The sequence below is a fragment of the Palaemon carinicauda genome, chromosome 41 (assembly GCF_036898095.1).
Source record: "Palaemon carinicauda isolate YSFRI2023 chromosome 41, ASM3689809v2, whole genome shotgun sequence".
NCBI classification, from domain to species: Eukaryota; Metazoa; Arthropoda; class Malacostraca; order Decapoda; family Palaemonidae; genus Palaemon; species Palaemon carinicauda.
In genome coordinates this window covers 43588152-43600651 of record NC_090765.1, presented here as the reverse complement: position 1 = coordinate 43600651, position 12500 = coordinate 43588152, and the positions used below count along the sequence as shown (strand labels likewise).

General features: G+C 28.7%; 2 protein-coding genes across 2 annotated transcripts in view; one reads left to right on the top strand and one right to left on the bottom strand.

The window, feature by feature from the left end:
- LOC137632561 (protein LZIC-like) overlaps positions 1-12500 on the top strand; it is a 139934-nt gene that overhangs the window by 57172 nt on the left and 70262 nt on the right. The gene's annotated exons all lie outside the window — the stretch shown is intronic.
- Positions 2753-12500, bottom strand: part of LOC137632461 (uncharacterized) — a 13407-nt gene continuing 3659 nt past the window's right edge. The window contains exons 2-4 of the mRNA XM_068364394.1: positions 10656-10685; positions 5085-5162; positions 2753-4608 (exon numbers count right to left, since the gene is read on the bottom strand). Of these exons, the coding sequence (XP_068220495.1) occupies positions 3415-4608; positions 5085-5162; positions 10656-10685 (1302 nt within the window). The 3' untranslated portion in view covers positions 2753-3414. The remainder of the gene's footprint in view (positions 4609-5084; positions 5163-10655; positions 10686-12500) is intronic.

Below are 12500 nucleotides of genomic sequence, written 5' to 3'. Positions count from 1 at the left end.
CTTAGGGTTGTAGTGGCCTATTGGAAACGTCCCTGCCTGGCGTTCTGACAGACTTGGGTTCTAGGATCGCTCAAGCTCGATAGTTTCTTGTAGTGTCTGCAACCTCACTATCCTTGTGAGCAATGAATGGTAGATTTGGGGGAGCCTATAGGTCTATCTTCTGAGTCATCAGTCGCCATTGCCTGACCCTCCCTGGTCTTAGTTTGAGTGGAAAGGAAGCTTGGGCGCTGACCATATGTACATATGGTCAGTCTCTAGGGAAATGTCCTGCTATCTAGGTCATTGTCACTTTCCCTTGCCTCTAACAAGCGCCCTTTAAACAATGTATTATCAAGTTAAAGATGTGGATAGGTGATAGTAAGAGACTTTGGTCTGATTGACACAAAGCAAACCAAGCTAGTATGGGTGACCCTGACTAGTACAGCTTTGGTGATCATGGCGATAAACAAACCCTTTTCAACGTTAAGGTATCCCCACTCAGAAATGGATATATATATATATATATATATATATATATATTTATATATATATATAATATATATATATATATAATGTATATGTATGTATACATATATATATGTACATATAATATACATATATATATATATATATATATATATATATATATATATATATATATATACTGTATATAAGATATATATATATATATATATATATATATATATATATATTGTATATAAGAGAGAGAGAGAGAGAGAGAGAGAGAGAGAGAGAGAGAGAGAGAGAGACTTGCTCTTTATTATATAGGGGAGATACAAGATTGAGCTATTAGGTTAGCCTACATATTAAAAAAAACACACGCACTGAGGGTCACATTTATTGTTTTAACATATATGTCCTCAGTACAGGAGCAATAGTTTGATCTTTCTCCTGTCTACGTTAAGAAGTTGCTCGTTTTCTTCGTAAATAGCTTTTCTATGTTCCCAAGTTGAAGTCTTTTCATTCCTTTATTCGTTATTGCTTTAATGCTGTTGCTTTGCTGTTAGTCTTTTGATAAAGCAATTTGAAATTTTCTTCCTTCTTCTCATTTTTATTAGCAATATTGTTACTTGAATTATGATGATAATAGCAATATTTAAGTATATTACAATTACTGTGTAATATTATTACCGTTATTTATTATAATAATGATGATGATAATGATGCTGATGATGATTATTATTATTATTATTATTATTATTATTATTATTATTATTATTATTAACCTCCATGAAAGTTATTCTTGAAGTTAAGGTACTGCTTTATAATTAACAGAACATCATTGATCGATACAGTTGATATGAATATTAGAGAAATTGACGACGAACATTAAAAAACAAAATAAAATTTGCACTTACTGAAATCCTTTTTTTCACTTATATTTCTAAAAGGGTAATAAAAGAACTCGTTTTTCATATTATACATTTTAAAAAAATACATTTTTGAACTGTATTGTTTCAAATAAGGAGTTTTAAATTTTCCTTTTTCCTATTTATGAATTTCCTGCTAATAAAAAACACGCAATTAACATTTATGATTAGGCAAATTAATGACAATTTTTTTTATTCAAAATTCTTTCGTGATATTCATCTTTTTTTTTTTTTTACTTTTATAGAAAGGAATGAAAATGTGTAATATGAAATAGCCCTTTAATTGACTTGATCTTGTCAGAAAGGTTGATTTAGAGAACTGAAAAGGTTGCCTTAAAATCGTATAACTCCAGGAAATCTATAAACAGATCCACATCGTTGGTGAAAAGAAGTTTTACAACTTAAGTTTTTTTTTTAACTTCAATTAGTATCTCTGAAAATATTTACAATTTTTGTAATGAGTGTAAATGACCTGATTTTAACTAGGGAATTGTATATATATATATATATATATATATATATATATATTATGTATATATGTATATATATATATATATATATATATATATATATATATATATATATATATATATATATATATTTGTGTGTGTACATGTGTGTATGTATGTATGTATGTATATATATATATATATATATATATATATATATATATATATATATATATATATATTTGTGTGTGTACATGTGTGTATGTATGTATGTATATATATATATATATATATATATATATATATATATATATTTTATATATATATATATATATCGTGTATGTTTGTGTAAATATTTTATATAAGTATACATATATGTAACATATATAAACAGGTAAATTGAAATATATATATATATATATATATATAATATATATAATGTATATATATGTATATGTGTATGTATGTATGTATGTATGTATGTCTGATATAATTCCTTTTGACGTTTCCCGTCATTGACTCTTAAGATAACTCTTGTTATGGCACTGATAAATATCACAAATACGCATTAAATCGCTTTTGAAACTGCGTATATACTTCTATGAAAATTATGAAGTCTTACACTGTTGCTATCTACAAGTATACAAAAACTTTGCGTACAAATATTTTTCGTTATATTGTTTACATATGTACAGTATTTACAGTAAATCGCGTGTATAGTACAAAAACTTTATAGAAACCAAAAACTACCAGTAGCGTAGTAGTAGTAGTAGTAGTAGTAGTAGTAGTAGTAGTAGTAGTAGAGAGAGAGAGAGAGAGAGAGAGAGAGAGAGAGAGAGAGAGAGAGAGAGAGAGAGAGAGAGAGAGGGGGTAATCTATAGTGTCTTTGGAGAAGTAGTCGTTAATCATCTAATCGACAGACAGACAAACAGACGAAAGGGGTCCCACTCGTCAAAATCCTTTAAAATTACGATTTTTAGTAGGTTTCTCCCCTTAGAAGATTAACTACAAGATATGCTATATTAGAACTGAGCGCTATTCACAATTTATAACATTCCTGTCGTTATAATATAGAATTTTATTCAGCCTATGAGTCTCCACTAATTCACTTTCGCGTTACAGTACATTCAAGAAGTAAGATTTGCTTGCAAGTTACTCTCAGTTGACTGAATGTTGTAAATATTCTGATAACTGCTTCACACAAATTAATTCCCATCACTCTTCGTCGACAGCGAGTGTTGCGTAATGAAGCTTCTGTACTTGAATTTGCTAGTTTTTTCATCTGTTGTGTTGTTATTGTTTTTAGCATATGAAGAAAGCCGTTGATGAGTTCTACTGAGCGCAGCAGTGACAGGAAACAGTTCGCTAATGTTTGACCTAAAGAACGCTGTTTGGAAGTAATATTTTTTTTAGTTGGAACTGAGAAGGCTTTCATTCTGTTTAAATGTTGATAATTAGAGATGTTGGTCAGCACAGACAACCAATAGCGAGATTTTAATCCTTCAGTCAACTTTGCTTTATGGCTGTACTTCATATTAGATGTCAAAATGTGTTTATCTTTCCCACTTCCTTAGTATTAATATTTCTCGTTTTAATTACTTCAACTTTGTAGCACTTAGATCAAGAGGACTCATCTGTTCCTCTTTGCTTTTATTCAAATTTACTTGATTTTCACTAGAGCCGATTACTATTGGCTTTTTGGTTTTTCCTAACCCTTCTTCTCTCGATTCACATTTCAAGGAATCTTCCTTACATTCTGTTAGCTTCACGTTCCTCGTACTCAAATCCATCGGATGATCCTGACCTTTCGACAATGACGCTGAAATGGGACTTCCCAGACTCTGTTCTGATGTGTGACTATCTTTTTCATGGCAGGGCAGACCATCGTCATTAGAAGATCTGTCGTCAACGTCTGAAGGATACTGGTCATCCTTTTCTTCAAGGACTCTTATATCAGAGGTCGTGAGGTCAGACAAAGGATTAGGCTTGAGGACCTTTGAAGGAGGCGTGAATTCCTCTAAATGATGAATCTGCAAATCAGTTGTGTCGTCAACGTGGGTTTTATGAGCCTCTCTCTGTTTAGCCTCTTCCAGCAGTGCGTTCAGGTACTGCTGGCGGGAATACGCGGAGAACAGAGAAGGGTAATAAGGATATAAGTAACGGTGAGCGAGAGAGGTGTGTGACATGAAGGCTGGTAGTCTAGGGGCCAAGGTCGGGAAGCTATAAAGCGCCAAGAGATCTTTAGGGCAAAACTGCTCTGCGTAGGAGGAAAATGTTGCCTTTTCCCCTAAATCTAGGGGCGAATCGGGCGGATGAGGCTCTGTGGACGAAGAGGAAGCTGGTCGTAGATTCGTTAGTTCTAGACTTGATTTGAAACTTGATCTAGCGTCATAATCCCGACTAAAGTTGAACTCCTGGCCAAATTTGTAACCCTTCAAGTTTGAAATGAGACTTCTGGTTTCGGGAGTTCCCACAAGCATCGGAGAAGGCGACGTGTCTGCCGGAGTTAACGATTCGTGTCCTGCGGAGGACGAAGGTGATGGGGAGGTGGATGACTGAGTGTTGTTATTGTTGTTGTTGTTGTTATTGTTTTGCATTAGGTAGTGGATCTTGAACCAGTTCGAACGACGGCCATACCTTGACCCACTTTTGGACATTCCGACCAAGAGGCACTTACGCAAGCGGCAACTCTTGCAAGATGTCCTGGTTTTCTTGTTGATGACACAACGGCCGCTGTTTTTACACTCGTTCAGACTTGACATATTGTTGTACGTCCGACCGAAGAAAGACTGTGGATATAGTGGAGGATTAGTATAGGGGATATGACACAAACATGTTACTAAAACCAATATATAAGTCAATACTGACAATTAATGTGACATCATATATATATATATATATATATATATATATATATATATATATATATATATATATATATACATGTGTGTGAGCGCACATCAATTTAGACTAATATATATATATATATATATATATATATATATATATATATATATATATATGTGTGTGTGTGTGTGTGTGTGTGTGCGTGTATGTATCCTGATTATCACTTGCTTACCATTACGTATGAATTTGTAAGAGCCAGAAGGATCTGGGCACAGTTTATAAATATAAGAAATTCTATGAATAATCTTATTATTAGCATTCATATCGAAACTAAAAATCCCTAAGGAAAGATTTACGTCTACTATGCGAATTAATTAATAAAATAGGACGACGTAATAAATTGCAATAAATTGCCTACCTTGCAACCCTCGCACGTGAAAGCTCCGAAGTGGAACCCAGCGGCTGGCTCGTTGCATACTTTGCACATCTGGTTCATCTGGAATAATAATAACAATAATGTTAATTTCAGCATAATATTATTCTACGTGAAAAAAAACACATACTATAAACAAAATGAATGAATTACTATATTTTTTACTATAAACCAAATGAATGAATGACTATCATTTCTACTATAAACCAAATGAATGAATTACTATATTTTTTACTATAAACCAAATGAATGAATTACTATATATTTTTGCGTTAAGTTGATCCTTTTTGGCTAACCAAGTGAAATGGTGTAGATTTAGATAATATACACAGAGAACTTTCCTTTTTTGAATTGCTGGTTTTATAGTCAGCAATTTTTTTTTTTCCTGGTTTTAAAGTCAGTAAATATTATTTTATTTCTTTTTTAACGAAAGAGTTAATGAATGTAATAGTTTAAAACTTGGCTGCAATTTTGCATCATTTCATCTCTTATTACTTTTCCCTATGCATTTAATGATGCTAAAGGTTTAAAGATTTAAAGGCCGCTCATGACTGGTAGAGGTAAGGGACAGTGACATTGCCCTATTAAGCAGGAAAAGGCCCGAGAGACTGACCGTATATGCATATGATCAGCGCCCAAGTCCCCTCTCCACCCAAGCTAGGACCAGGGAGGACCAGGCAATGGCTGCTGATGACTCAGCAGGGAGACCAATAGGCTCCCCTAAACTCCCCATCCTTAGCTCACAAGGATAGTGAGGTTGCAGCGACCAAAGAAAGTAACGAGCTTTAGCAGGACTCGAACCCCAGTCTGGAGATCACCAGTAAGGATGTTACCAACAGGCCACCACAAAGCTAAAGCAGATATTCATTATCCTGAGGCAAATGCTTTATTCCACCTGTGACCAGATCGTGGAGTGATCTTCCGAATCAGGCTGTTGAATCGGTGGAACTTTAGAAGTTCAAACTTTTTTTAAATTTTTTTCTGCTGAGCAGAAAAGCGGAATGTTACAAGGCCAAGGGCTCCAACAGAGAGAGAGAATAGCGCTGTGAAGAAAGGAAATATGGTTCTAGTAAGTAAACTATATATATATATATACATATATATATATATATATATATATATATATATATATATATATATATATATATATAATATATATATATATATATATATATATATATATATATATATATATATATATATATATATATATATATATATATATATATATATATATATATATATATATATATATATATATATATATATATATATATATATATATATATATATATATATATATATATATATATATATATATATATATATATATATATATATATATATATATATATATATATATATATATATATATATATATATATATATATATATATATATATTATATATATATATATATATATATATATATATATATATATATATATATATATATATATATATATATATATATATATATATATATATATATATATATATATATATATATATATATATATATATATATATATATATATATATATATATATATATATATATATATATATATATATATATATAGATATATATATATATATATATATATATATATATATATATATATATATATATATATATATATATATATATATATATATATATATAATATATATATATATATATATATATATATATATATATATATATATATATATATATATATATATATATATATATATATATATATATATATATATATATATATATATATATATATATATATATATATATATATATATATATATATATATATATATATATATATATATATATATATATATATATATATATATATATATATAATATATATATATATATATATATATATATATATATATATATATATATATATATATATATATATATATATATATATATATATATATATATATATATATATATATATATATATATATATATATATATATATGTATATATATATATATAGTTTACTTACTAGAACCATATTTCCTTTCTTCACAGCGCTATTCTCTCTCTCTGTTGGAGCCCTTGGCCTTGTAACATTCCGCTTTTCACCCAGGGTTGTAAATTGGCTAATGATAATAACACACCATAGTTTTGAGTCATATTATCCTAATGGCGTTTTTTTTAATTATGCTTTTCTTTTAGTATCATTTCTAAAGAAACCCTGTCAAAATTTGTACAAAATCATTGTCAGAAAACTCGACCTTTAAGTACATGCTCAGAGGATTTCATTATTATTATTATTATTATTATTATTATTATTATTATGATGATGATGATGATGATGATCATCATCATCATCATCATCATCATCATCATCATCATCATCATCATCATCATCATCATCATCATCATCATTATTATTATTATTATTATTATTATTATTATTATTATTATTATTACTTGCTAAGCTACAACCCTAGTTGGAAAAGCAGGATGCTATAAGCCCAAAGGTTCCAACAAGGAAAATAGTCTAGCAAGGAAAGGAATAAGGAGATGAATAAACTGCTGAAGAGGTAATGAGTAATCAAAATGTTCTGAGAACAATGATAAAATTGAAATAAATCTTTCATATGTAAAATATAAAAACTTCATAAAACCAAGAGAAAGAGAAATAATAGTGCGCCCGAATGTACCCTCATAGCGAGTAATTGGGGAACTAAAAGAATAATATACAAACAATGAGACGAACAAAAACGGAGGCTTGAAAGAAAGACAAATAGATGGAGAATAAAAAGGAACAGGAGAATAAGACTGATAAAAAAGAGTGAGAGGAGAAGGAAACTCAGTGAAGATAAAAAAAAAACAACGTAGATTATTTGAGCCATTCACATTTTTTTATGATATGTATTATTAGCAGAAATTTAATGGAGACATTGGTGAAAACAAAGGTTATTAGTTGAAAAAACAATTTTATCTCTAACTTTCCTTATTGGTTTCTATATCCCCTTTATAATAAAGAATAAGTGTCATGATATATACAGAATATTAAGCTATATACTGTATATATATATATATATATATATATATATATATATATATATATATATATATATGTATATATATATGTATATATATATATATATATATGTATATATATATGTATATATATATATATATATATATATATATATATATATATATACTGTAATATATGTATATATATGATATATGTATATATATAAATATATATATATAAATATATACAGTATATATATATATATATATATATATATATATATATATATATATATATATATATATATATATATATATATATATATATATATATATATCCGGTCACGCTCAGTGACATTGCCAAACGTATAACTACTATGTGTCTCCCCGTTCCACGGGTAGGGGGAGAGGGAGTTGAATCTGTGTGTGCATATGCATAAATTTTTAGCCGTCAATTTTTGAGGAGTTGCGTACACTAGTTTGCTTATATTTCACTTTAAATAGCTTTAAATACAGGAGTATTCAATAAAACTATGCTTTTATTATAAGGAATTTACGAAATATTTATCATAATTAGTTAAAATCCTTTATCAGAAAGGAATCTCTTACTTATCCTTAATATATATCCAAGAATTGTTTTTTAATACTTCGAAAAAAGGTGAACACAACGGTGAAAAAAAAATCAATTCTGAATCATACGAAAAAACGCAAGTATAATTTTCTATCATTTATTTTATTTTCCATTAATTTTCAGCTTGTTCTTTTATCTTCGTTAGTCAGAACATGTCTCGGGAAGCCCAATATTATCTTTATTTATCGTTGAATAATTCCTATTGCTCTCTTTAGATAACTCTATTTTCTGAGAATTTTCCGTATCTATACGGAAAGCACATTACGTAAATGACTAATTTCCTGTTATTCACAATTGTAATCGGAAAGACCCAAATGATTTGAAATTCCAAACATTCTTTTTTAATGAAAAGTGAAACCTGAGGCGCCCAGGTTGTATAAATGTGTGTGACCCAACAGGTGATGACTCCATGTAAATATATTTAGTATTTATTTACCGACTTAAAATGATTTTGATTTGTGTATTTGCGAGGGACGATTTTGCAAGAAAAATCTGTTATAATTAATGATTAATTGAAATGTGCAGAAATTATTGTTTGGAGGAAATTTATATATGATTTTTAGATAATGTAGAGAAATGTATCACAAAAATAATTTAAGTAGGCAGAAATTATATATATTTACTGAGAGATATATGTAGAAATTAAAACATTGGTAATATATTATTCAAAGGTGTTTCTAAAGAAATTATAACTAACAAATAAATGAGAACGTAAAAGAAAATTAATCTAATGGATATTGGAAACTATTCTGATTATTACAATACAGAAGCATTGTAAATAAAATTTTAAATGTATTTGCATTGTAATTTGAACGAGATAGAGTATGTATTTTCAAACATCATATACTGAGCTAAATAGGTCCTTATCAAGTCATAGCTATACTTAAATGGCATGTCACTTTGCATGAAATTATTATAGAATTAATTCTAAACTTAATATTGTGAACTTTCTCTCATTATTTTGTTAAACTTGAATATTCCTTAACACGTCATTTAACAGGTTTTTTTTTTCTTTTTTTTTCTTTTTCTTTTTTTTTGTCTTCCATACCATAATGTATTGAAAATAATAGTTAAAAAAAGATCCACGACTCTGAGGCTAAGAATAGCTTGCTTAAAGATGGCAGTTTTAACACCTTGTTTTTGTTTTTTTTTCTCCTTTGCAAGATATTTTTTCCGTGTTGAAAGAGATTTGTTATCAAGATTACCATTAGAAAAAGGGAATATGGGAGAACTTTAGGAGTAATTTGGTAGCATACTTGCGCGCGCGCACACATGTACACACTCGCTCACACATATACAAGCGAGTAAATATAGATGGAAAGACATATTAATAGGCAGCATAGGTCGATGAAAGCTCTAAAAGTAATGTAAATAAATCTCAGAGTTTTATATAGAATTTGAAATTTGTTGATATTTCTATTAAATAATTCCCAGCATAAGTAAAATTGAGTTTCTCTCGTATGTGCACACATTTATTGAGAGAGAGAGAGAGAGAGAGAGAGAGAGAGAGAGAGAGAGAGAGAGAGAGAGAGAGAGAGAGAGAGAGAGAGAGAGAGAGGAGAGAGAATATTATAGTAGGATAACCAAGTTTTCTTATGTTTGCGGAATTATAATTCCTTTATGACAAACTCACAAAATGATTTATTAGGGAAATACATCGAACTAGAAAAATGAATTATTATCCAGTCGAATTAAAGTTTACAATATATATATATATATATATATATATATATATATATATATATATATATATATATATATATATATATATATATTTATATATATATATATATGTATATACATATATATGTATATATATATATATATATATATATATATATATATATATATATATATATATATATATATATACTGTATATATGTGTGTGTGTGTGTGTGAGTGAGAAAATGGATCAACTTACGGTTCCTTGACACATTGTACTCGTTGGAATCTGAAAGACAAAAAAAATCCAGAATTAATTATAGATGTTAACCTCATATCGTTATTCATATTCATATTATTCATATTCATATTATTCATATTCATATTATTATTATTCATATTATTATTATTATTATTATTATTATTATTATTATTTCAAGCGGCAAAAAACTCTTCTTGCTCTCCTCCTTAGGATACAGTAGCTTTCGAAGGTCAGAGAAATCTTTATTGATTTATTAAAAGGGTTCAAAATCTACGAAAAGTTATTTTATTATTATTATTGTAGTTTTTATTATTATCATCATCATCATTATTATTATTATTATTATTAGTAGTAGTAGTAGTAGTAATAGTAGTAGTAGTAGTAGTAGTAGTAGTAGTAACGTTTTCCTATTTTTATGGAAAAAACATCCCTTTGGTAAGTAGGCATGTAAAACAAGACAACCAATACTGCTGAAGGGAAATGAAATTAACGAATACTGTAATTCACTAAAATAAATCCAAAAGAGAATTTGGGTATTTAAATTAAAATAGTGTTACTGTCTCTTCAATTTAAAGTGAATGCGTACAAATATTTCAATCTAATTTGAATAATTTTAACAATTCCATTAATTGAATTTTTTTTTTTTAAACAAACAACTATTATCCTTTTTCGCTTCCAAAAATTAATTTTAGAAGCATTATCGAGTAGTCTAAGCTTCGGCGAAACAATGGCTGCAAGGGGAAAATTATAAATAAACTCTGCGGGAACATTACATAAACTTTCATTTACTAATTCCATCTCTGTCTACCTAAAGGTTTATATTTCAGTCAAACTGTTGTCACGATACAAAAATGACACTATTTTGGTTATACAAACTACAATAGATATAAAATTTTCAGGTATTAATGCCACGATATTACTGAAAATTCGATCAAAATAAAAAAAATACTTTTTCTTTGAAGTGATATTTAAACTAAATTTTTTCCCCTTTTATGTTAGTTATACATATTCTTATATCAACCTTTAAACATAATGAATTTGGTGTAAGGAAATTACTTGTTAATCTGACTGTTGGAACTGCTATAATTCAACTATTATTAGGAAATAATTCAACATAGTATGACGTATCAATAATCATGACTCCTGAATTGTAAAATCACATTACTAATCATATCCCATTGAGCAACCTGTTTTATGGGCTACTAGTTTTTTTCTGTATATTAATCCCCCCACCCCGTAGAATAGACATTGATTATTCCATTAATTTAAATGGCGTCGAAACATCAAAGGTCATTGATGTCGTGTACGATAGACAAGTTGTGATAGCTTAGTGGAATCATCAGTAACACAATCTCTGGATCAGAGCTTTAAACTACCTGCTGAGTCATCAACACCCATTGCCTGTTCCTGCTTGGTCTTAGCTTGGGTGTGGAGAGTCTTTGGCGTTAGATCTAGATCTAAGACATTGTGCTGCTTCATAACATAAGCTGAATGCTGCAACACTCGGCCATGGTGCCCAATTCGGCTAATTGCACCATTCAAATGTGGGAAGTGTTGTTGTTATACAGTTATGCAATCTTCCTATGTTGATGGAAATCAACACAAAATCACGTCTGCGATAAGATTAAATTTCTACTAAACTTTTGGATCAAATCGAAAGTTAATGGAGGCCACAGAAATATTAGGAACCTAAATAGTATTATAGTTGAGGGCATCCGGTGGGTTGGAAAGTTAAGGCAAGTGCACCGGTAAGCAAGTGTCTAACATATACTCTCAATTTGATTCATATAATTGGAAAAATCTAATAAGTCAGTAACTTTCAGTTTGCGAACCTGAGTTTAA